General features: G+C 37.6%; 1 protein-coding gene across 4 annotated transcripts in view; it reads left to right on the forward strand.

Moving 5' to 3' along the window:
* Window positions 1-27,096, forward strand: part of LOC113116192 (serine/threonine-protein kinase ULK4-like) — a 194,820-nt gene that overhangs the window by 48,901 nt on the left and 118,823 nt on the right. For all 4 annotated transcript variants that reach the window (XR_003293986.1, XR_003293988.1, XR_003293987.1 and 1 more), the window contains 2 exons: window positions 4,325-4,486; window positions 14,453-14,580. Coding sequence is in view for 1 of the 4 variants with exons in the window: in XM_026284177.1 (XP_026139962.1) it covers window positions 4,325-4,486; window positions 14,453-14,580 (290 nt within the window). In the remaining 3 variants the exon portion in view is untranslated. The remainder of the gene's footprint in view (window positions 1-4,324; window positions 4,487-14,452; window positions 14,581-27,096) is intronic.

Consider the following 27,096-nt stretch of genomic DNA (forward strand, 5'->3'; position numbering starts at 1 on the left):
CCATACACTACCTCTATCCATCACGGAAAATGCATTTTAAAATTTTCTATTAAACACGGTATAGTATTTTTTAAAGCCATTTGGTTTACGAGGGCACAGTAATTGTCCTCATAAACCATGTTTACATTTTAATACCCATTTCAGATATTTATAAACCATATACAAGAACACACACACAGGGTAACCAAACGTCCCGCCCCTACCTGTAACGTTACGTGTAGGAAACAGTCACGGCTCGTATCAATATTTTATTTGTAGTTATGAGAGAGGGAGAGCTGTTATATTAGGCGTGTTCCACTCGAAGCAGCGCTGCATGCACAGAATGATCCCCTTTATAACAGTACCGCGAGAGCGATTCGAATGCATTGGATATGTGTGCTCTCTTATCGCTCTCGCTGTACTTTAATGTCATACAGTGATCCTTCTGTGTGTGCTGCGGTGCTTCAAGTCGAACGCGTCTATCAACTTCGTGCGATTGCTTCTGGAATTCGCAGGTTGTAAAATCGTGTCGTATATCATCTCGTCCGTATGATTTTCAGATAAACTCACTCGTGCCGTGTGCGTGGACATACGATCTTCCGACCATCCGAATTCGCACCGTGTACGCCCGCCCTAAGTGGAGCGCGAGAACGAAGCAGACTGGGCATATGCCTAACTCCAGGTTCACACTCTTGTCTGTGATACTTGGCTTTTTTTTTTCGAGCTCATGTTAACAGAGCAGAATGTTCACACTGCACGCGGTAAAATATGAGAACAGAAAAGGTTATAAATAGAAAGGTGCGAAAAGATTTCATATCTTGCGCATGAGCACAGAGAGAGTTGTGAGTGCACAGGACACAGGTTGAGCGAGAGGAGACACGTTGTAAGGCAGCATGTATCTGAGCCTTATGGAGTCAATGATCTGAGCACGCGCATCTGGTTTTGTTAACAAAGCAAAGGAAATCTGAGGGCAAGCAGATAGATTCGCGCTCGTGCATTATTTTAATGTGCTTTCATGGTACAATAATGTGCTTTCATTGCTGCTTCTGAACCACGTAAACATAACTTACTGTATACGCACTGCAGACGGATTACGTGTAAACCTTGGGCAATAAATATATTGGGCAAAACATATAACACCTGAGGCACCGCTACAGTGAGCTTTATGATCAATGCATTTCAAAAAAAAAAAAAAAAAACATCCCTGAACACGGGTTTTATTTTATTTTTTTATTATATATTTTTTGCCATATGTCTAGATTTTGTTTGACATCTTTACTTAGTGATTATTTTGATTCTGTTCTAGAGACATGTTACAACTTTTTGATAATGCTCCCATTGGTTTTCTTTTGGAAATATGTTTCAAATTTATACTGAAGGCATTTATGACTGTAAAGGATGTCTGTGTGTGTCAAAATCGTGATTAAAATCGAAATAAAAAAATGGATCAAAAAATTGTGATAGGTTTTTTTTTTTTTTTGTCCATATCGCACAGCCCTACCTGACAGTGCACCTTACTTGGCAGTCAAGGGTACAGTCACAAGCCTCCCGGTTCTCATCCAAAATATCTTAAAATAAAACAAAGAACAAAAAGAACAAAGCTTTTACAGGTTAGGAACGACATGGTAGTATGTGATTAATAAGCAAGTAATTTAATATTGAGAATTAGTCCCTAAACTAAAGTGTTACCTCTTTTATGTAGTCAGTAAGCCACTATTTTCTTTTTAGTGGGTTTATTATATAAATTATGACCTTTTTCTTTTGGGAGCATTGCAGGTAGAGCCCTGCACGGGCCTCAAATTCAGGCCCTAACCGGGCCCTGGCCCGAGATGCTCAGGCCCTAGCCCAGCCCATGCCCGACAGCTTATCAGAATTACCGGCCCAAGCCAGTCTTTTTTTTCTATGGGTCGCTATGGGGAATGGCTCGTCGTGACCCGTGTCTGAAGCATACATTCAAAAAGCACCAACAACTTGTTGGCAGGCGACAGCCCATGACGTTACTACTGGTGCGACTTTAGTATAAATTGGCATGGGAAGAACATGTCATCCTCTTCTTTGTCTTCACTGACTCTTTACCCTTGCATTATGGCGAGCACTAGCAGGGTGTTTAAAGGATATGTGCATCCGTGTCGGCGTTATCTGACACCTGATGACACACATGATCTTTGTGTTTTTTTGTTTGGGTGAATAGCACGCAATGGCCTCGATGGGGCAATCTGTGTGCAGTGCGAGCATTTTCCAATGAAAAAGCTCTCCTCTTGTTTGCCTCTCTTTTGAGGAAAGGGGCCCATCCATCTACTACCCGAGGTTCAGGACCCGCCACTACTGAGGCACGGAGGAGAATGAAGGTGGATGTGGCCGATGAGTTTAAAGCGGGGCTTTCCCGTGATCTTTGGCTGTGAATGAGAGTGAGCTGTTGGAGGATGATGTTATTTCTTTAAAGTTGATATCTCAATGAGACATATAGGAGAATGAGCCCTTACTATTCTGAGCGCAGGGTAAGCTCTGTCAGAGCCATAGCCTTGTGGGCAGCACATTGGCTTGAAGGCACAACTATACCTCAGACAACATGTGTTCGAAGCCCGGCTAAAGGTACTTTCCTGATCCTATTCAGTTTTCACCTGTCTAATTGTTCCCTGTCACTACTGTCCTGACCATTAAAGGTGTAAAACCCCATTGCAATTAAAAAGCAACAGCAACCTCTGAGCAGTAAAACATTTGTGTAATGGAGTCTTGGAGGATTACAGCTAGACAATAAAAAGATCTCTCATGTTTCCCACACATTTCTCTCCCATTGTCTTTTTGGATTCCTTTTAGAAGATTCTCATGTCTCAGTTGTATCTTCTTTTATTTCTCTTAAAGAGCAGGTCATATAGTATTTTAAAGTGTCCAAATGTTGTGTTGGAGTCCCCTACAACAGGTTTAAATGCATCTAAGGTCAGAAAACATTGTATTTTTCTCAGAATATAATTTTAATATTAGAGTCATTTGCCAATGATTCTCAAATGAATCCTTCCTGGCAAGTTCTGAGCCCCTCCCTTCCTCAAGCCTACTCTTTTCTGATTGGTCAGCTAGCCAAGCCTGTTGTGATTGGCACAGAGAGGTCTCCTTGAGCCAGTTAGTGAGCGCTTACATTGACAATGCACATTTACATAAAATCAATAATATAGTGTGCCAATTTGTTCTTACAATAATGACATAAAATACAAAAACATGTATGCAAGCGAATTGTGCACACAGCTAAAGTTTAGCTGCTAAACTGTGAACACTTGAAAAAAATAATGGTGGGTACCTTAGCCGAGTGCTAACCTGATGAAACTATACAGTCTGTAAACCAAAATATGTCTACTGTAATGTTTGAAGAACAACAGACAAAAGACACTCTGTCTTAACTTTTAAACAGAACCAAGAACAGCTGTATCACAGGCGCAGCAGCCTGATAACTAACTCTCTTGTCCTTCCCGCATTAACACTATAACTGCCAATGCAGCAAAATAAACAGCAATTTCACAATGATTATCAAGTCTTATATATTTGCTCATAAAGGTAAGAGTAATACATCTTTTGTAACTCTAAAGGGTCTACTTTTATGTGATTGCACTCACAATATCAACAAAATGTTGTGCTTTTATAAAATAACGAAAACAAACATGATGCACTTTCTGCCGTCTCGTCTTGAACAGAATCGTGAATACATGCCTCACAGACATGATCAATTTGTCTATAGAAAGCTTTAAAATACTACTTAATGAAATAAAACAAATCAAAACAAAAACTATTTCATTATAATAATAGTCAGAATATAAATAAAGGTGTGTCTAATGAAGAGGTGGCGAGTCAGGATTGGCAACTTCATCCTTGCAACATCAACTCAGAAAACCCTATTTATTAGCACATAATTAAAATATCTCCTTCCTATTTCCCACATTTATGATAATTACTTTTGCCAATGCTTTGCGGCAAGCTTAAGCCTATTGCGTGCATTTGAACACTGAACTGTTTTTCTGTGCTGAGACACGAAAGCTTCTGCTGGACACTTCCCGGTACAGTCCCGGTAGCATGGTCTCATGTTGTCTTCACCAGCGCAGCAATTTATCATCACTAATTTATGGATGTCCAACATATAAAAATGAGGAGAAGCCTAAAACTGGCCTGAGGCCCAGCCCGCCTCTGAACTATGACGTGAAAATTGTCAGGGCCAGTCGGGCCCAGGCTCAAATGCAGGGCTTTAATAGCAGGTGCTTGGTAACACTGTGAATGTTGGCAGAACTCTTAATTTTGTGCATATTGTTATTGTTATTGATTGCTAGATATTAATGAATAATGGGGGATTCATTTTTCTCAGGAGGAGTTGGTGGTGAACCACATGGCTGCCAAAACCATAGAGAACGTGTGCAGCCGTGAGTCTCAATACACCCAGGGATTCATCACCGCAGAAGTGGGACCTGCTCTCTGGTATTGGTTTACACACTCAACAGTGGGTGCACTAAGGATCATCGCTGTATCTGTGAGTATTAAACACACACTCTCATGACTTTAACAGGGTGTTTCAACACAAAGTTCAATTCAGTTTCAATTCAGAGAGATGATTATAAAAGTTACAGTGCAAATGCAATAATCCAAGCAACAAAGAATTCCTTTTTCATCATCAACCCTTTTTTTTTTCTTCATTGAGCCAATGACAATTCAGTCAACTGTCCTGGGTGTATTTCAGCGCAGTTCTTATTGTCAGGCCCTGGTCTGACACTAGGTGATGCTATAATAAGACCATTTATGTTTTGCCTTTATAATGGCTTGTTACAAGATTGATCAACTTTTGCGCATGTGTTTTTAAAATAAATTATAGTTAATGATACTTTGATCATTAACCTTTTGATGACATATTTATCTTCCTCTATATAAATAAATATTAAATATTATGTTACAAAAAGCTGCAGTATTAAAGATTCTGTGTTCAACTCACCTGTCTTACATTTATCTGCCCTTCCGGGCTCTCTATAAAATAACACGCCAATCTGCGGGTGCCTTCCAGAGTGTGATTGATCCCAAAGTGGGATTACCCAGCATCCTCAGTTGTCTGGTGTCAGGCATCAGCTGTGTCCAGCAACACATGCTCACTATGTTCGCTGCCATATTGGCATCAGGAGCGCATTCCCACAGACTGGTAAAGGACCGGGTATGTACAGTTTGAAGTGACATACAGCCAAGTATGGTGACCCATACTCAGAATTCATGCTCTGCATTACACCCATCCAAAGTGCACAAACACAGCAGTGAACACACACACACCGTGAACACACACCCGGAGCAGTGGCATCCGGGAAGAAGTTGGGGGTTCTGTGCCGTGCTCAAGGGCACCTCAGTTGTGGTATTGCCGGCCAGAGACTCGAACCCTCGATCTTAAGGTTAGGAGTCAAACTCTCTAACCACTAGGCCACGACTGCATATACATTTATGTATTCCTTTAATGCACAGCTAGCCGTTGACTATCCCGCGTATTCCTTGGTCATTTGCCAAGTTATAGAAAACTGGTCATACTGGCAAAATATTTGACCGAATGAGTAAAAATTACAGTTATTTTCGTTAGTTACGGCTCATTAGCACTAGCATTCTGTCGACTTCAAATCAGACACAGATATAAAATAATGCGTTAGGACCGCATTTATTTGAATGAATTGTATCATGTATTTCAATTAATTATCGATTCATCGAGAGAGAGGGAGAGAGAGAGATTACATTTTTGTCTAAGTTACTTGCTGCATCTGCGCATCTCTCTCTACTTCGAAAAACAGCGATTTTATCACCTCGTTGCTGGGTGTAATGATAAAATCTCCATACTCATCGGGAAGAAGGAGGCGGGAACAGGCGCACAATCAAATCACATTTTAATTATTCAAAGTAAACACAAAACAGCGCACCAGCCCCTGAAGGACGACTGGTGTGCATAAATAAAAAGCAAAACATAAAATAATGGCCCAGGCCTGGTCCTCTCTCATCCTTCACGGTCATCGCTCGAGTTTTATATCCTTCCATCTCCTACGTGGGACTTGAGACCGGTGATGGGGCGCAGGTGCAGCTCATCTCCAATCACTACACCTGGCCTCACCTGGGTTATATCATTTAGTGATCTATTTTGTCTAATCTATCTTTCATTTTAGTAATAAAATAGCAGGGAAGCATTGACAACAAGTTTACGTGTGTATACAGCACAATCTGAGAGCGAGTGATGCGTGTTGGTTAGTGTGCATCAATAAAAGGGGTCATATGATGTGATTTTAATTTTTCCTTTTAATTTGGAGTGTTACAATCTCTTGGTGCATAAAGAAGATCTGTAAAGTTGCAAAGACTAAAGTCTCAAATCTAAAGAGATATTCATTATAAAAGTTGAGTCAACCACGTCCCCTAAAATGGCTCATTCTCACACGCCATCACAATTCAGTGTCACGATGTGAGAAGATTCGCATAACGCCACCCAAATGTTCACGCAAAGAAAAAAGGCATAGCAGAATTTGTAAGGTAAATCATTTATAAACACATGCCAAAACAGGAAAATACATAAACATATTTCTAAATATGCGATAATTGCCAAATGCTTATGTGCAAAGCTTGTCACAACATATCCAAAAAGACTTAAGGCATTTAAGGTGGTTCACATAAGTAATGAATTAAAGGTGCCATAAAATACCAGTGTTACTTTGGTGGTGACCGGGTAACTGACTTCACATTGCTTCCAAATGCAATTTATTAACTACAACATTCCTATTTATGATCATTCTGGTAGCAGATGAAGGCAGTGTTAATGAAAACAAGCAGAGACAATGGTAGCTTAAGCAATATCAGTCTTACAGAGAGCCAAGGAGCTTTTTTGGAAAACAAAATGTGATACATGAGGCTTACTTTGCAGTCTGGATGTTGTTTCGCTGGTACCAATCTTTACACAATTCCAACATTGAACTGACCCTAGTTTTTGAGGCAGTCTGGTATAAAATATTAGCAAAAATGTTTAGGCCTTTTCAGTTTTTTTTCCAGGACATTTTCTTCGAAAATGAAATTTAACCACCATATCCTCAGTGGTTTGTGTAGACTACTAAGTTTGTTGGTGCATCCAAACACACAACACTTTTAATGGCTCTTTGACACTGACATTGTATCTCAAGCAGCTACAGCAAGAGAACAGTAATGGGGGACTGCAGCTTCCCACTCATGGATGTGTATATGCTAATATGGCAGAAACCATCACAAATGGGGAGGACTTTCACCGACTATGTCATCATAGTAGTGAGAAATCTGGAACGGTGTGTGGAAAGACTGTTTATGAATTATTGGGATTATAAAAAAATGAGTGTGTGGATTTTTGTCATTTGTTATATAGGTCCTTCTCAAAAAATGTGCATACTGTGATAAAAGTTCATTATTTTTCATAATGTAATAATAAAAATGTAACTTTCATATATTTTAGATTCATTGCACATCAACTGAAATATTTCAGGTCTTTTATTGTTTTAATACTGATGATTTTGGCATACAGCTCATGAAAACCCAAAATTCCTATCTCAAAAAATTAGCATATCATGAAAAGGTTCTCTAAACAAGCTATTAACCTAATCATCTGAATCAACTAATTAACTCTTAACACCTGCAAAAGATTCCTGAGGCTTTTAAAAACTCCCAGCCTGGTTCATTACTCAAAACCGCAATCATGGGTAAGACTGCCGAGCTGACTGCTGTCCAGAAGGCCATCATTGACACCCTCAAGCAAGAGGGTATGACACAGAAAGAAATTTCTGAACGAATAGGCTGTTCCCAGAGTGCTGTATCAAGGCAACTCAGTGGGAAGTCTGTGGGAAGGAAAAAGTGTCGCAAAAAACGCTGCACAACGAGAAGAGGTGACCAGACCCTGAGGAAGATTGTGGAAAAAGACCGATTGACCTTGGGGGACCTGCGGAAGCAGTGGACTGAGTCTGGAGTAGAAACATCCATAGCCACCGTGCACAGGTCTGTGCAGGAAATGGGCTACAGAGAAGCAGCACTGGACTGTTGCTCAGTGGTCCAAAGTACTTTTTTTGGATGAAAGCAAATTTTGCATGTCATTCAGAAATCAAGGTTTCCAGAGTCTGGAGGAAGACTGGGGAGAAGGAAATGCCAAAATGCCTGAAGTCCAGTGTCAAGTACCCACAGTCAGTGATGGTCTGGGGTGCCATGTCAGCTGCTGGTGTTGGTCCACTTTGTTTTATCAAGGGCAGGGTCAATGCAGCTAGCTATCAGGAGATTTTGGAGCACTTCATGCTTCCATCTGCTGAAAAGCTTTATGGAGATGAAGATTTCGTTTTTCAGCACAACCTGGCACCTGCTCGACGTGCCAAAACCACTGGTAAATGGTTTACTGACCATGGTATTACTGTGCTCAATTGGCCTGCCAACTCTCTTGACCTGAACCCCATAGAGAATCTGTGGGATATTGTGAAGAGAAAGTTGCAAGACCCAACACTCTGGAAGAGCTTAAGGCCACTATCGAAGCATCCTGGGCCTTAATAACACCTCAGTAGTGCCACAGGCTGATTGCCTCCATGCCACGCCACATTGAAGCAGTCATTTCTGCAAAAGGATTCCGACCAAGTATTGAGTGCATAACTGAACATAATTATTTGAAGGTTGACTTTTTTTGTATTAAAAACACTTTTCTTTTATTGGTCGGATGAAATATGCTAATTTTTTGAGATGCCAAAATCATCAGTATTAAAACAATAAAAGACCTGAAATATTTCAGTTGGTGTGCAATGAATTTAAAATATATGAAAGTTACATTTTTATTATTACATTATTGAAAATAATGAACTTTTATCACAATATGCTAATTTTTTGAGAAGGACCTATATATATATATATATATATATATATATATATACATATTATATTGCCTAAATTATGCACAGGTACTTTCTTAGTGAATTATTTATTTATAAATCGTATCCATATTTAATGTTAAAATGATGTCCATTTTCTTTTGGTGGAATTTGATTATCCAAACATAGTTACTTATCTTAAAGAATTAAGCCTAAGAAGTAAACATCTGCAGTATATAAACCTTTAAAGGGGGGGGGGGGGTGAAATGCTAGTTTTCACTCAATATCCTGTTAAATTTGAGTACATATAGAGTAGTACTGCATCCTTCATAAATCCAAAAAGTCTTTAGTTTTATTATATTCATAAGAGAAAGATAGTCTGTACCGATTTTTCCTGGAAAAACACGACCGTGGGCGGAGCTAAAGAATCACGAGCGCGAATAGGCTTTTGCGTTGAGAGCATGTGGAAGCTGTGACATTACCGTGAGGGAAAACCCATCATCCAAAACAAACCATGGCTTACAGTCAGATTCAGCCGTTTATTTATGATCCAGAAACATATCCAGAGGCTGAAACTGAACGAGAGCAGCAGCAGCAACGACTCGCTCCGAGCGGGGCTCGAACCAGGGTCTCTGGCATGGGAGGGGACACACTAACAAGGAGGCAGAGATATTTGAAGCAGTTTTACTCACCGCCTGCGGTTCCAACACACTATCGTGACCCTTTTTCCTTGGGATTGCATCATCCTTAAGAAATAAACGATACGCAAATCCGACGTCAAACTGGACCTTGTGAACAAGCATCTTCGAAATGCAGGGAACAAACAAAAACACTTGCACAACTCCGTTGATGCTCTGTAAAAATAAACTCCATCCACTGGTCCCTTAATGCTGTTTTTTTTTTTTTTTGGTAATCTGTGCAGGGTTCTCTTGCCCTGGCGACCAAAAACACACTTCTTTTGTGACTTTTCGCGACGCTCTCGCTCTGATCAGTGAATCGCTCTGATCAGTGAAATGTCTGTGCTCAGCCTCGCTATACGGGAGCGCGCGCTCTTCCGGCAGAAGTGCCTTAGGACCCATAAAAGGAAATTCCGCTCCATCTAACGTCACACAGAGCCATACTCGAAAAAAAAACTTTCCGAAACTTGTGACAAACCGGAAGGAGTATTTTGGGAACAACTTAATTTTTGAAACTTTGTCCATGTTTAGCATGGGAATCCAACTCTTTAACTGTGTAAAAAACTCAGTATGCATGAAATAGCATTTCACCCCCCCTTTAAAAAAATGATTATATGTGCACTAGTATATTTATTTGTAATCAGAATGCCAGTGTCTAGACCAAACATTCCCCAAAATATTTATAGGAAGTTTTCCAAAGATTTTCTAATGTAAACCAATTGTGTACAGTCTTAATAAATAATTCTATAGTTTATCAGTCTTGACAGTGTTTTAAGATGAGGTTTTGGGATTTGATGTGGCTGCATAATTCATAGTTATCGGAAATATACAAACATGTTTTTTATATATTTAATTAATAGAGTTGTTACAATTCCGATTCTAGTATCGGAAGTATCACCGATACTACAACAAATTCTGTCATCGGCAAGTACATGAACCCATATACCGATCCAATACCATTTTCTTAAACAAGACCTAGTTATGACCGCTATAGCTTTGCCTAACTGCTGCATGGTTCTTCTTCGCTGCTCCGAATGCATTGCAAACATAGGAAGTTGTGCTTTGTTGCCACAAGCAACCCCTGTTTAGAGCAGCGAAGAAGACATGAAAACGCATTCGCAGTACTGATCTATATTTGACTGGATCCCTCGTCGCGTTATAAACTGCCAACAGACAGCGATTCCGCTTCTATATTATAAATCAGAGGTTAGCAGTATGTCCGCTGTTTAGCAATATTTCACTAGGGATGCCACAAGTACTGGCACATCACTACCAAGTCGGTGCTGAAAATTAAAAAAATGTGATGATACCGGCGTCTCTGTAGTACGTTACCGACTCCCGAGTATATTCGGTACCCACAGCTGCGTTCAGTCGCTTCCGTGTTACTCTAAGCGCAGGGCTCCAGACTGTAGCCGAATATATACTAGTGTCTGTGAATATTAAACTGCAAAATACTATTTAAATATTACCCCTGCAAATTCTACGTCTCTGTGGGTGACGGGTGCGCTGTTTTGTAGTCTCTGCCGTGTGTCATTATATGAGGAAACGAAAGCATAAACCGTCTCTTCATGAGAATTTACCGTTTCATTTGAGGAAACTGTCATATCATAAACACAGACACTCAAAGATCTTCATGGCAACCCATCAAAATAAATGTTCCGTTTAATGTGAGTAAATTGACAATATATTAAGCTACTGTTGTAGCCTACAGTAGATTTAGCTATGTCTCTATGTAGTAATAATAATATATCTCTATTAATAATAATAATTATGCCTAGACGGTTGCTTGTTTTTTACTTGTTTTCTTGTAAAGAGATTATCTGATTAATATATACATTTTTTTTTATTCCTAGACTTATTTGTTGCAGGTTTTTTTATACAGTTATATTGTAAAACTAAAATACCTTTTTTAGTTTGCGGTGTTAGATTAAAGTAGGCAAATTCATGTCGGATAATAAAAATACTGTAATAAATACAGTAGTTCACAATGTGTTTGTTCATGATTTATTAAGGGATAAGTCTGAAGCACACCATAAAATAAATCTAGCAATTTACACAGGGCTAGTAGTATATACAGATACACACCCAGGTATCGGATCAGTACTCTGAATCGGCCAATGCCCTGAGCCCAGGTAAGGAAGTCCGGGAAGAAAAAAAGGGTATCGGAACATCTCTTATTATTAATAACGTGGTGGTGTGAATGAAACACACCTTAATGATTGATGTTTATTTTCTCTCATGGTCATTTTTTGCATTCAGAAAACATTCACACTCTTTCCTTTCACTTTTAATGAGAGTGTTAAAAATAGTTGAGAAGCATATCAGTAGGGAAACGGGAAAGGACATATGTGCTGTGACTTACAACAAAGCAATTCTAGCATGTGAAGTCCTAGGTGAGATTTCTTTGAGTTAAGTTTGGAGCAGGGGAGCATCCGTGCAATTGCCCCGAGAACATGGTGTTTTGTACTTCCAGTTAAAGAAACCCAAAGGATACTGCTCAGATTTTACACACCTTGTTCCATTCCGAGTGCGTTTATGACATCACTTACTCTTGCACTGCTCTCTGCCACTCTCTGTTTTTCCATTGCTGACTATTAGTCCTCTGCACTCTTTCCCTCTTTTCCTATTCTTTTCATTCTTAGCATATTCATCTCCCTTATCCTTATTTCATAGTTCTCTCTCTTTTAAATTTTTTTCATTGTGGGGGGGGGGGGGATTAACAGTACTAGTAATGTAGTTGTCTGCATGTGAATGAAACATCTTTTTGAGTTAGGTCTTTCCAGTAAATAGTTCATCGAGTTCATAAAAAAAAAAAAAAAAAAAAAAAAAAAAAAAAAAAATTCTGTAACATTTAGAGCATTACAATTGCCCTAGTCTCCTTTAATACACATGACTTGCGTTATAATGGGTCAGTACTGTATGTATAATGATTTTTGCACCTTTTTTTTTTTTATCATTAGGCATTCTATTCAGACCTTCCCAACAGTGATGCCAGTGTAGCAGCAGTTTAGAATTTCAATTTCTAATTTGAAGGAAATGCTGCATATAGTGCAGTATTTTTTTTATTTAGATATTCATTTTTTAAACAATTTCTGCCAATAAGTGTTTGAATTTCTTTTAGTTTGGCATATACACTTTGTACATCCTGTGCCATCTCTCTCTCTCTCTCTCTCTATCTCCCTCTTTCCGCGTAGCATTATTGACAGCCTGTATCGTTCTTAGTACTGGCAGCACTTCATCGGTCAACAACTTTGAGATCGGACCATTTTTGTACGTCTCAGCAACTTTACAGTGTTCTGAAGCAGCTGCGTTGACAGCCCCTGTGCCTCACTGCCACTCAGCATTCTTTCTTTTGTTAGTAACACCTGCAGTAAGACTGGCAGAAGATTTTTATTTATTTATTTTTACCTTGACTTTTGGAGGAAGAACTTTGGCTTTTTTTTTTTTTTTTGGTACAAATTTAATTACTTAAAGTTAAAAAGTATATTGTAATATCTGTGTCATTATTGTTCCACACTATCATTGATTAGTCTGGAGTCAGACAGATTTATTTATTTATTTATTTATTTCAATGCACCAAGGCTGCATTTATTTGATTAAAATACAGTGATAACGCTGTACATTCCTAAAATGTTAATTCCTATTTTAATGTATTTAATATAATACTATTTTAGTGTTTTAACTTTTCTTTTTCTTTTTCCCCATGTGTTGGCGTAGCTGAATTTTCAAGAACATTATTTAATTCTCATGATATTTCATAAATCATTCTAATATTGATGATTTGATTTGGTGCTCAAGAAACATTTCTTATTATTGAAAGTTGAAAACAGTTGTGCAGCTTAATATTTTGTTAAAATATTTATTTGAAATACTAAACTTTTGTAAAAAGAGAAAGTGTACTAAAAAAAGTGTGAAAATAGTGTTAGTGTTACCCCCCCTCCCATATTTAATCAAACTATCTCAACAATAATGCCTAGTCTTCATAAGGAATCATCTTTGCAATCAGTCCTTTCCCTATACAGTTCTTTTAAAAAGTTCAAGTTTCACAAGTTTTCTAACCTCTTTTCAAAAACTGAAACTTCTGTTTCTCCTAGATTTAGCCAGCAGCCTGTGAAGCAATGCAGGCCACGGAGCATGTCAAGAATGAACGAAACATTGCACGACTCTGTTTTGCTCTTTATCTGAGGCAGTAATCAATCGGAAAATGGGCTGTTGAAATTGATTTAAATGCCACTGTATACTGCCTTCAAGGCCCTCTCAGATTAACAATGCTAATTTCCTTTGACCTGTATTCATTTGCATGCAAATTTCCAATTTGAGTCTGAATATTAGAAGGGGAAAAAAAATCTTAAAACTTACTGCATCACCTCCTGACCAATTATAAACTGCTGTGGATTTCTCAGCTTAATTCCCCTGACGAATAGAAGTCCAGAATGCGGCGTGTTTATTCATACATTGTCTAGCATAGAATTTAAATTTCAATGAAGCGCAGAGCGACTGGGCTAATTGGGTAAGGAAGTGCCGCAATCTCGGAGTACAGCTTGGAATACTGTTGATGTAATTACGATCCATGCCGAGAGTACAGTAGGTGTGTTTGAAATTAATTAACTCCCCTTCTCGAGCTGTAGTTAATCCTAATGTTTCGGATTGTTTTGCTTTTGACAGTTCCCCCCAATTAGGCTGATAGTGAAAGTTAATCAATTCCTCCTGATTTGCTGCCCACTAAATGCTGTGGAACCCATTAGCTTATTAACCTCTGTTTTATATCAAGTGCATTTTGGGGGGCTTTTCCATCCCCTCCAGCACCTCACTGTGTAAGTGATAGCACCTGTCAAATTACTGTCAGACAATTGGGGCTTATGCCACACTAAATGTCCAGAGACCTCCCGGTCTCTTTAAATGATGCATGTGCGCTAACAAGACTGTGCTAACGGCTTGAACGCCTCTTTGCAGGACTTTGTTATGAAGATAATCCGCTCTCTGGAGAGTCCATATTCAGTCATCCATGCCAAGGCCGTCCTCGTTCTTCTGCAGGTCCTTATGAACAACAGAGAGATGCTTTTGCTCTGCTGTAACTCCAGGTAAACACTCTACACAATGAAATCCCATCAACCAACTTTGCAGGATGCATCAACAGAGCACACACATTATAGATCCGGTGAAATGCTTCTTTTCCTCAATAACGCTGAGAGCCAAATATACACGGAACGGTAAACAAAGACACGGACACAAAGGAAAAAGATGGATAGATGTTCCTCTTGTGCCACGTATCCAAGTACAAACCCATCATAAACCACACCACAATACATTCCACATATGAATCAGAAAGAGACCATCAGGGAGATAGAGGTATGAAAACAAATGGACTAAATCAATATCATATATGTTTCATAAATGGTTGGTAGAGAGATGCATGAGAGGAAGGGAACTGTGGGTCTGTTGCTCCACTGCACAGTAGCTGTTTTGATTAAAGATTTTTAAGAATTTCAGGGACTTTACTGTAGGTTATGAGTGCAAAAGTTTCACAAAACTCAGAAGGAAGCTCAGTAGATTTCTGCAAATCATTCATAATAGTTTAAACAATTCTGTCCCATTGGCCAGTCCCCTCAAGGGGACATCTTTGTGGAATTTTTTATTATTATGATTATTTATTTATAGTTTTTTTTTTATTTTATTTTTTTTATTTTTTATTTTTTTTACCCTAAAAAGGTCATAGTAGTATATTACAGTAAATATTTCTATTCTAAAGTCACCTTCATTTCTATAGTACTTTATACAATATGGATTATGTCAAAGCAGCTTCACGGTGAATCATTTGTCCTTTATTGTCAGTATGTCATAAATAGAATGAGGCATCAGTTTACTGTCAGGGATTTGTTACTCAAGTCACAGCATATCCAGTGTAGACAGAATCACTGGTTATGAAGTTTTGTTTGTCTTTAATCACTATTGTTAAAGTACTGGTACTTCCGTAACAAGCCAAATGCTTACATTTTAAAAACATAATGAGATCAGCCAATACTAAAGTTTATTGATTTGGTTAAATTTAAGACGGTACAAGTCATGTTTAAAGCAAGAAATAATTTACTTCTGGAAAATATACAAAAAAAGTTTATGGAGAGGCAGGGTGGGTATAATTTGAGAGATGAATTAAACTTTAAAAAGCACAAGAACTACTCTGAAAAGTATGTGCATCACTTTATGTGGGGTGAGGTTGTGGAATAAGTTGGAACAGGTGTTAAAATACTGTACAAACTTAAATCGTTTAAAAGTTGTATAAAATCGAGTTACTAAAAGGTTATGAGGTGGAACAAGAATAATGAGGGTGTGTTTAAAGATTGATTATAAGATATTTTTTCTTATTTTTTATTTATTTAATGTATTTGTTTAATGGTTGTTGTGCAATAAGGATGTGTTGTAGGTGGTGGAATAATTCATATATGATGGATTTTGTATGGTTATATGGGAAAATGGTGGGAAAATAACAAGTTTTTTGCTTCATCCTGCTCCTTTTCGAACACATGCAATCTTATTTTTGATATTGCGTTTATGTGGTAACACAATTGTTGTATGTTCATATTTTACTTTATTTTTATTTTTATTATTTTATTGGTTGTTCAAAATAAAAAAAAAATAAAGAAAGAAAGACAGCCTTTCCTCAGTGCCAGTAGTACAGATTTTCAGCCTGCTAACAGGCGACTGCTTTCAAATGCTAGCTTATTTGTGTGAGTGTCTTTGAAGAGCATCAAATGTTTCAATTTACTACGTGTATTTACAGTACTGAGCATTGTATGTGCACAATACACAAATTTCTTTGATCATAATGAAAGATTTTCACTTAGTCAATGAGCTTGCGTGCTGCGGCTGTGTGTAACCCATTAATTATTTTTAATAAAGATAATTTTTTTATGCTAAATACACCCTGCAGAATTTCAAAACTTATCTAAAACTTTGTGTAAGTTATTTTATATAAGTCATATAGCATGATGTACTTTTATTCGTGTTTATAAAAGTTCTATGTTCTACATTACATGTTGTTGTTGCTTGAATTTAATTAGCTTTAAAGGGGGGGGGGGGGTGAAATGCTATTTCATGCATTCTGAGTTTTTTACACCGTTAAAGAATTGGATTCCCATGCTAAACATGGACAAAGTTTCAAAAATTAAGTTGTACATTTGAAGGAGTATTTTTGTTCCAAAAATACTCCTTCCGGTTTGTCACAAGTTTCGGAAAGTTTTTTTCGAGTATGGCTCTGTGTGACGTTAGATGGAGCGGAATTTCCTTATATGGGTCCTAAGGGCACTTCTCCCGGAAGAGTGCGCGCTCCCGTAGAGCAAAGCAGAGACATTTACTGATCAGAAGGAAAAACCGAAATGCAACAAAAGAAATATGTTTTTGGTTGCCAGGGAAAGACAACCCTGCACAGATTACCAAAAAAAAAAAAAAAACAGCATTAAGGGACCAGTGGATGGAGTTTATTTTTACAGAGCATCAACGGAGTTGTGCAAGTGTTTTTGTTTGTTCCCTGCATTTCGAAGATGCTTGTTTTACAAACAATACCCAGTTTGACGCCGGATTTGCACATCGTTTATTTCTTAAGGATAATGCAGTCCCAACGAAAAAGGGTCACGATCGTGTGTTGGAACCGCAGGCGGTGAGTAAAACTGCTTCAAATATCTCTGTGTTGTTAACTTAGCTATCGGCGCGTAAGCACATCAAGTAAACAACATGCGATGTTGTCATCAAACTGCACTTTCCACATGTACACCTTTAAAGAAGAAGAAGAAAAAAAAAGACGACATAAAGCAAATATATACAGTTTCAATACATACTACTTAGAGACGTCCTGCTGTAGTCGTTGCTGCTGCTGCTCTCGTTCAGTTTCAGCCTCTGGATATGATTCTGGATCATAAATAAACAGCTGAATCTGACTGTAAGCCATGGTTTGTTTTGGATGATGTTTTTTTCCTCACGGTAATGTCACAGCTTCCAAATGCTCTCAACGCAAAAGCTTACTCGCGCTCGTGATTCTTTAGCTCCGCCCACATGTCACGCCTCCAGCCGGTCGTGTTTTTCCGGGAAAAATCGGTACAGACTATCTTTCTCTTATGAATATAATAAAACTAAAGACTTTTTGGAGTTATGAAGGATGCAGTACTACTCTATAGGTACTCAAGATTAACAGGAGATTGAGTGAAAACGAGCATTTCACCCCCCCCCCCCCCTTTAAAAACATAAGCTAATTTAAAAAGCTATTTAAAAACAAAGGAAAGTGTGCAAAAGACAGAAAACTGAAACAAACTAAATACAAACAACAGCTTGTCACTGAATTGCCACTAATTTGAAAGTGGAAGTAAAATGTCCAACAACGCTTTTACAAGCTATTTAAAACTGAAGGAAAGTGAGGAAAAAGGGGGAAATCTCTCTCTCTCTCTCTCTCTCTCTCTCTCTCTCTCTCTCTCTCTCTCTGTCTCTCAGCATATATATATATATATATATATATATATATATATATATATATATATATATATATATATATATATATATATATATGCTGTTTGCTGCAAAATTATTCATATTTTTTAAACAAAATAATTATAATTAATATAACAATATAACTTTATTAATTTTGATACGAGTTCTATTGTTATAAGCAGTTTTACAAAAGGCAGAAATGTTGTTCATAATTCAACTCAATTTAACATGTGATTCAGCTGTGAAACAGCTCTACAAAAGGGGCTATAGCTTTACTAGTCCTAAGTGAGTGTTATTTGAATCAAGATGTAGTTATGCATACAATTCAGGAATGATAGATTATAGATGAGAATATATAAGGAGAGAGCTACCTCTAGACACAGCATGAAAACTTAAATAGATGAGTATTATTCCCACATCCTTCAAATCTCTCTCTGCTGCCAGTGTCATTTCCTCGGATAGGATTAGTAGAAAAGTACTATTGGTTGAACATAGCTGAAGATCAACTTCAGGAGCAGTTTTTTTGTTTACTGCAGATTCTGTGAAAGGGGTGTTAAATATGATGACAAGCATTATGATTGCTCGTCACCATCTGCCAATTTTAAAAGTGATTTTCTCAGTATTTAGATTTTTTGCACCAGAGATTCCAGAAGATTCCAGATTTTCAAATAAAACAAAATTGCATCAGTGGAAAGCATATTATTTCAGCTTTCAGTTGATCTATAAATCTCAATTACACAGAATTGACCTTTATGACTTGTTTATGACCCAGGGTCATGCATGCACGCACCCCCGCCCCCAAAACAAGCACACATATAAACTATTCCTTTTATTTATTTTAATTAAACCAAGTGACATTGATATTAAACAAATGAATTAGATGATTAAAATACAGACACTCAAAAATTTAGTAAAGAATAATAATTATAATACTAAAGTGATGCATTAATAATAGATTTCCCTGAAAAAGTCTCAGAGACTCAAAAGACTCAACAATCCTCAATACAAACTCTGGAAATTGGTTTCCTTAATCCAGGTCGTTTTGGCTTTGTAGTATATTGGCTTGACCTCTAACTTTGAAACCAATGACAGAAACAGGCTGGACATTTAAAAGCATTACTTTTTGCATCATTGAGTCTCTTTCCTTCGATCTTGCATAAGAAGACTGGATCTTGAAACTGATCTCATTATTCCTTTTGTATGTACATCTTCAGAATACAACCGGTCATTTTCTTTAATCATGTTCTCCTAATTCATCTATATTTAATTTGAAGCCAGTCTTGAACAGCTGAAGCTCCTAATTGGCCTCATCACTGTCTTACAAACACAGGATGTCTGTCATCACTAGTGTTTCCTCTGCAACAAGCCCAGGAACGAGATGTGCTCTCTCTTCTTGCACTCTCTCTCTCTCTCTCTTCCTCATTTTCTCCATGTACCTCCGAGTCCAAGCAGTGCTGCACTGATGGAGTGTGTCAGAACTGACCCGGCGCTCCATCTCCCAGAGTGAGAGCGTTTCCTCGCTGTTCTCATAAACACTTCTCTAATTAGCTGTGCAGCCCTGTCAGATGAGTGCTGCAGCCTGCCTCAGACATGTCAAACCGGACACGTTGTGCCCAGCCCCTCTTTGGTCTGAGCAGACACATGGAGTTCTCCCAGCTCCCAGATAAGGGGATGTTTTTGACTCAATGAGACGGCAGCCGAGCTCAGAGGTAGTGAGGAGATGTCTCTGTTCTAGGATTGGTCCTCTGGAGGTTTCTGATGGAGGAGGGGTCGGAGCTCTACTGGAGTTTTTAATTTAAACGTGGAGATAAGAATGTTTCATTTTAGAGGCCGCAGGAATGGACTTTGCAGGATATCTGCATTGTAGAAAATGGTTTTATTACAGTGGTGATAACTACTAGCCACTACTGCAGTTCACTGATAATTCTAACGCCATTATACTCTAACAATGTGTTTGCGGCATTTCCGTAACATCCATCTGGGTTTTATTTTTCATATTTATTGTGCTTCCTTTGAGCGTCACAATGGCATATTTATGATTTGGATCTGTTTTATGGACTAATTAATTTTTACCGTTATATACTAGGTTGTCAGTGATTTGCTGGGTTGTTCGGGCTAATTTTAGGTTGGCTTCAATTCAGGAAGTCACTTTCAAACCAAGTTGATTTCTGTTGGTTAACATGGACAGTTTGTCTGATCAACTTAAACTCAAGCTAAATCTGTGTAGGGAGCTCATGCAAAACAAAGATTAAATGCAACTGCGCCTTATTAATGTTTTAGTTAGCTTACCATTTACTGCTATTGACATTTCCACTAATATTAGTTTATTTGAAATCTTAATGGTGGGTTCTCACTGTACTGCACTGTACAAATTGAAGGAGCACAATATTATTATTTTTTTTAAGATTAACGTCTAATTCAGAAAGATGACTAATTCAGTTAAGTATGCAAATATTTCAACAGCATGATTATGCTTGGCTAGAGAGTGGTTATTGTGGTTGAAAGTGTTAATGGGAAATCTTTGAGAAATGCCCCAAGAACAAAATTATAAAATGAAAATATAGTTGGTCATCCTGAAATTCTAAGTATAAAGTATGCTGTTATGTTAAGAAAGAGGAGTCCTCACGTAATCAGACTTTCAGATGAATCTGGCCTCCGATTATAGTGTAAGTGTAAATTGTAAGTCTAAGTTATACTGTAAGTTACTAACTGCAACTGTTACTAGTAACTCCATGGACAAAAGTATAAAATAGACAAAAGTATATAAATAACCAACAAGTAAAAAAAAAAAAAAAAAAAAAAAAAAACTCCAGAAGGTGTATGAAAACCTGACATGTACTGGCAAATATACATTATTTATGGGTTTCTGTTGGTCGGGATATTGATAAATGATCTGTTCTCGTCTAGTAAATTTCGTTTAGAATCCCCTTCACACTTGATATCAGTCCATTATTGTCCCCCATAATTGTAGTATTACAAGTCTATAAGCAAGCTTAACTCTATATGCTATTTTTCTTCTATTTTTCTTCTAAGTGCATATATGTGTGTGTGTGTGTGTGTGTGTGTTATTTGGGAGTAATTTGAACATAGCTTTAGTAAAAATATACATTTAATGTTGGCTAAACAAGTACTGTATTTCCAACCGTTTACACCCCCATTAGCAGCAATAACTGCAAATAAACAGTTACATCAGTTTCACCAGTTGCACACTGTGGAGGAATTTTGACCCACTCCTCCTCACAGAACTGCTTCTGCTCAGTGATATTTGTGGGCTTTCGAACATGAACTGCATGTTTTAGGTCCTGGTTTTTATGTTGTGGAATATTGTCTTGCTGCATGATCCAACTGATCCTCAGCTAGAATTCACAGATAGATGGTTTAACATTCTCTGCTACACAGCAAAATATATGTTTTTTTGAGCTACGACAAGGCATCCAAGGTCCTGATGCAGAAAACCATTCCCCAAAAATTCACTTTTCAATTCATCTGTCTGTAAAACATTGTTCCAGAACTCTTGAGGATCATCCAGCTGCAAACCCAAGACAGGTTTTAATGTTTGCTTGAATCTTCCTTGCTAGTCTGCCATGGATCCCATTTTTCCTGAGGGTAGAGTCATGTACACTGACCTTAGCTGCGGCCTAAGGATTCTTTGAAGGTTCATTGTGATATCCCAGGCAACTTGGAGAGATTTCAGCAGGATGGTTACTCATTAGACTGGCAGAATATATCTAATTTCCATGTTTAAATGCACCTTAACTACAAATGAAAGTGTCTGATTTAAAGCATTTGCGACTGTTGAGTTGGGGCTGATCGAAGGCATTACTTTTTTTTTTTTTTTTTTTTTGGTTACTGTACTTAAAAAAAGAAATAAAACAGCCTAAACTGAAATATTGATATTATCATTATTGATAAAATTAAATATTGATATTGAAATTACCAGGCTGTTTTATTGACTAGCTGCTGGTAAATGAAATGTGAGTGTCCTTGGTTTAGCTGAAGCTGTTCTCTTGCATCTCCGCCCCGTGCTGCCCACTCTTTCAATCAGATTTCATTAATCAGAAAATCTGGTCTATTTTCTGTACAGCAGTAGATCTAAAGCTGCTCCCAGAGACCATCATCAGTTCTCAAAGGAGGTCTGTCTGTGCTCTGACACACCTCATTTATATAATCAAGGGTTTGGTAATTCACTGATAAGTTGAAATGTTGCTTCAGAGCAGACAAAGACCAAATATATGACCCCATTCTGTGAGTCTATAAGAGCCGGTTCACAAATCACTGCATTACAGCTCAAACTGTCAGGATAACAAAGAACACTAGGGAATAAAATGTTACCCTGTCAGTCCTGTTGTTCCCAGTCATTCAGTCCAAAAAAAAAAAGATCTTGCACAGGATTCCAATTATAACCATATGCATGTAGACCCATCCACACACAGCAGTCCTGGTGCCCGGTAAATGTAATTTATTGTGAAATTCACTGTTCCCTTTCCTCATTTCTATTCTTCCTCAGGTAATGTTGTGGCCGGCTCGCCGTGTCCGACTAATAATGGGCTGCTTGATCCTAACATCTCGGAATAAATGGTTTTGTAAATCACGCTCATGTCTCCGGATTTTCATTTTCTCCCACGTGCCTCCTCACCTACGAGTGCCGAGTATCCCTGACATCCGACAACAATTCATTCTGAGAGAGGGAAAATGATAGCCTTTTGGGAGGAGGAAATTTATTATAGGCTAATCCAGTCTGGCAGCAACAGAACTCTGAGGCATCGGTGCACTTGTAAATACCAGGGTTGTCATTATTGCCTCTCTCCAGTCAGTAAGCAGAGGTGTGTTCAATTTTGTGAGGACCCTCAGAGTGCTCTCTATATGGGTGCTCTTGTGTTGAAATATCATTCTTGTGTATTTTAGATGTGTGGTAATGATGGCTCATTGGCCAAAACATGAAATTGCACAGGAAAAAAAAAAAGAGAGAAAGACTTTTCAAGGCAAGTACTAATTGTGGTAGAGAGAAGCCTCAATTGTGTTTAAAATAGAGTTGATGATAATAATGCATGTGAAAAGAGCTGTTCTTTAGTGTTTATTTTAAAACTAAATTATTAAATAAACGCTAAAAAACAGTAAATCACTTCTATTCATCCACAAATAAAGGAGTTATCAACCAAAATATCCAAACTGTTCTTGGATCTGGTCTGCTGGGGCCACAATATTTATTTTTCTTTTTTTTTTATCATATCATTATTTATTTATTGTATCTCTTTCCAATTTTAATTGTGATTCTTTGTTAATATTTACTTGAGCTGAATTCACACTGATTAATAACAATTCACCTAGCCAATAAGAAGGAAGTTCCCAAGAACTTGAAGGTAGCATTATAATAGGCAAGAGTAACAGTTTGCCAGACAATATAGCAAAATTCCAGTGGTAGGATTGGTAGCATTTTAAAAACTTAAGCTCCTTGGATAAACACACCTATGCATACAATTAACTTCAGTATCCAGCTGAAATTAACACTAGTTTTTAAATGAACACTATTTTAACTTTTTTTTTTTTCTGTTCTGTATTTTCGTTTGGTTCACATTACTATTTTAAGACCTCAAAACACTTTTCCTAATATATTTTAAACAAATAGATTTCGACATTTGCATACCATAACCAGTTCCATATGTATGACTTACCTGGTGTAGTAAACTTGCTCTGTAGCTCACCTGGTACAAGTCCCATGAAACACGAGTCATGATACTCAATAAAACAACTCAAAGACTTGTTAAAGCAAGCTATAATGGCATAGCTACTTCACCAAGTGTGAGTTGGGATGTCTAACAAAAGTAAAGTACAACTTCTGCTTCTGTTAAAGTTGGACACAGAATTGTTAGATTAGTGAAATGGAAAATAAATATGGTGTCTAATAACTCGTTGCATAGCCTAGGTTGTGTGGTTTTATTCACTCACTTTTATTAACACGGAGAAATATGAGAATGATTCCTTTGAACTCAAAGCTCAATCAAATGAATTACACACCTGAAAATGCTCTCTCTTCAAATTGCTCCCAAGATTCTAAGAGATGAGCTTTGCTTTAAAGCTTCTGTCAATTAAGATTGTAGCTCTGTTCTGATTGACCCTGGAAGAAAGACTTGGCTGAAGAGAAAATGAAAACTGGAACGCTGTGGTAGATTACAGCTCAAATGACATTCAAAGCAATCAATTGCATTTTATAGTTTTGATATTCTTTGTGTCTCTTTTTGCTGGTGTCACTCAGAATGATGTTGTCTTTGTTAAAAAAAAATGTATAAGTCGTCAGTTTTGATGATGATGATGAGAATTATTTTTTTTATGTTCTGAATTGGTGCTTAATAGTGCAAGCTATTATAGTGCTCATATTTTGATAGTGCTCACAAATAACATTTTTAATGCAGATGCTCAATCTAGTAGTTTTTTTTTGTTTGTTTGTTGTTGTTTTTTTTTTGAAGGAAGGTTTGAATCATGTATCCATCCTTATACAAATAGAAAACAAACAAGCATTGGCCCAAATCTTCTCTGCATAGGTTAGAAGAAATCCTATTCAGCCATAAGCTCCAATGACTTTATATTTCTCTCTCAAGGGAACAATTCATTGGGCTGTAGCTTTTCAACACATTGAAACACACATCACATAGAATCAATGGAGGTCACCTACACAGCCGTCAAGCTCAATCAGTCTAATCTAAGAACAAACAGCATTCTCTGCAGACAAGCTCAATGCCAGGTATGAATGGGAATGTAGCCCACACTCTCCCATTTGTGTTTTATTTTGCTTCATTACTAGAAACTGATTGTTGCAATATTGTTTGCAGTTCTTGCATCAGTGATCATTTATTTGCTGGAAATACAAAAAAAAAAAAAAAAAAAAACAATAACACAAGGAATGAAATGTTCCTCAATGTTTTGAAATTAGAGGTCAATGTGCTATGAAAACACACTGTAACTTTCAGAGCTCAGATCTGTTTCTGACTACAGAAAGACTATCTATTGAAACTGGGCTGCAAGAAACGAAAAAAAAAAAAAAAAAGTATTTTTTTTTTTTTTACTTGCTCTACTTTCTGAATTAAGGCTACATTCATGAAGCCAGAGCTTTTCCTATTAGCTTTGCTGTGTCCACACAAAACTGACACAAAACATTGTAGTATACATGCCAGACCAGCAAGGGCGGAATGCATTTTCAGATTTATCCACTCTGGGACATGGTTTCAAAAAATATTGGTTTGACTCTCCCAAAATGCCAGATTTGTGTGGATGAAACGCATATACGATGGCAAATTTATGCGGATACAGCTAAATGCATCTCTGTGTGGATGGGGCCTAAGTCAAGTCAAGACACCTTTATTAATAGAGCGCTTTTAACAATACAGATTGTGTCAAAGCAACTGTACAGAATTAAATAGTAAACTTGTATGTCAATAACGCAATGTCTTTTAATTAAGCTAAAATAGTAACACGTTCCACCAACTTTCACATGCCAGCAATGCCAATTTTTATTTATTCATATTTATGGAGTAATACATTGGGCTGGGTGAAATCACCAGTAATATTTTCAAAATGTTCCCCCGTATTTCTAATTTCCACGCAATAACATAAATTATTGCAAATGTAAAAACCGATTTAATTCTCCCTTATAGATGGTTTCAATGGCAACAACATAAGCAAACATTACTGCAAATGCACACTTTTCTGGCCCAAACTTAACTTCTTGGAGATTTCCACAAAAAATCAATCAATAACAAGTCCTTCAAGAATAGATTATTTTTTAAAACAAGCAAACTAATTAACAAGTGGATTACATTAGCTAGCAAGTTAAAACAATAGATGCACGTGTTCGACTTGAAGCAGTGCTGTGCAGATGGATCGGTGTGTGAACTCAAAGACTTTAAAGAGCCACACAGATGGGAAATCAAAAATTACCTGTATTACAGTGTATGATGTAGCTGTCCATCAGTGTAAACAATGTGCAAATAATTAAACAAAAAAGTACAAGATTTATAAAGTTATTGGCTTCTAAAGTAATGAGTCGCCTCTGAATCGCTGAAACGAGTCGTTATAGATTTCAAATCTTTTGCCCATCTCTATGTACGTCACTAGGAACACTTTGCATAATAATCTCCGCCTACCGTGTTGGGAGAAACGGAACTCTGACCTGCCCCACCCCCACACACAGACGCTCTGTTTGGTGTGATAGCATCATGTCGAGGAGACAGTGTGTTTTTAATTGTAAAGGCAAGTTTGTTTTATTTTCATTGCCAAACAATGAAAATCAGAAGAACCAATGGCTAAAATTCATTTTTACCCAAATACCAGAGCAGTACAACAAATCCCTTTTTCACTGATGACTGCTTTTCTAATCTCGGAGTACAGCGGGATTTTCAAAGCGTTTGGCCATAAAAGAGGGTTCATTACCAACTTTATTTAGAACAACAAGCATCTCCGAATCACAACGCGAAGTATGATTATGAAGTTATGTGTTTGTTTTCTCCCGAGCGTCTTATCAGTATGTGTGCTGTCTGCAGCCTGTCTGCGCTGATCGTCATGTACAAACACGTCATTAAAATGAAGTGTAACTCTGTGAATACTCAACGAAGAGACATGAGAGAGCTATCTATAGAAAGCTTGACATGTCTACTTTAAAACTAAACAAGTGCTGCCGAAAACAGATATTCTGTGATAAAGTAATCCATATGAAAACAACACAATGTCTGTTTTTCATGTCTCCCTTCGTTATATGTGACCACGCCCCCGCGCTGAACGCGCTATTCAGATTCAAACTGAAGCGCGCGGCTTAAATACACCCACACAGAAGAAAAAGCAGCGAGACTGTTCAAGTTTTTTTATTTTACTGTTTGCTTCGCAGTGAGAGGAATAAGACATAATTCACCCCAAACAGATGCTAACGCATAGTTTAACGTGGAGGTGTGTGCGGAACAACCAATCCAAACTGCTTATGTTAGTTGACCAATCAGAACACAGTATACTACCGAAAGGTGGGGTTTAAAGAAACTGAATCTTTTGAACAGCTTCGCGCAAACCGTTTGGGGAGCTCTGAGAATTGAGGTAATTTTAAAATGATATTTTGACAAAATGACAATGTTTTTTAACCT

This window comes from Carassius auratus, chromosome 16 (assembly GCF_003368295.1).
Source record: "Carassius auratus strain Wakin chromosome 16, ASM336829v1, whole genome shotgun sequence".
Taxonomy (NCBI): domain Eukaryota; kingdom Metazoa; phylum Chordata; class Actinopteri; order Cypriniformes; family Cyprinidae; genus Carassius; species Carassius auratus.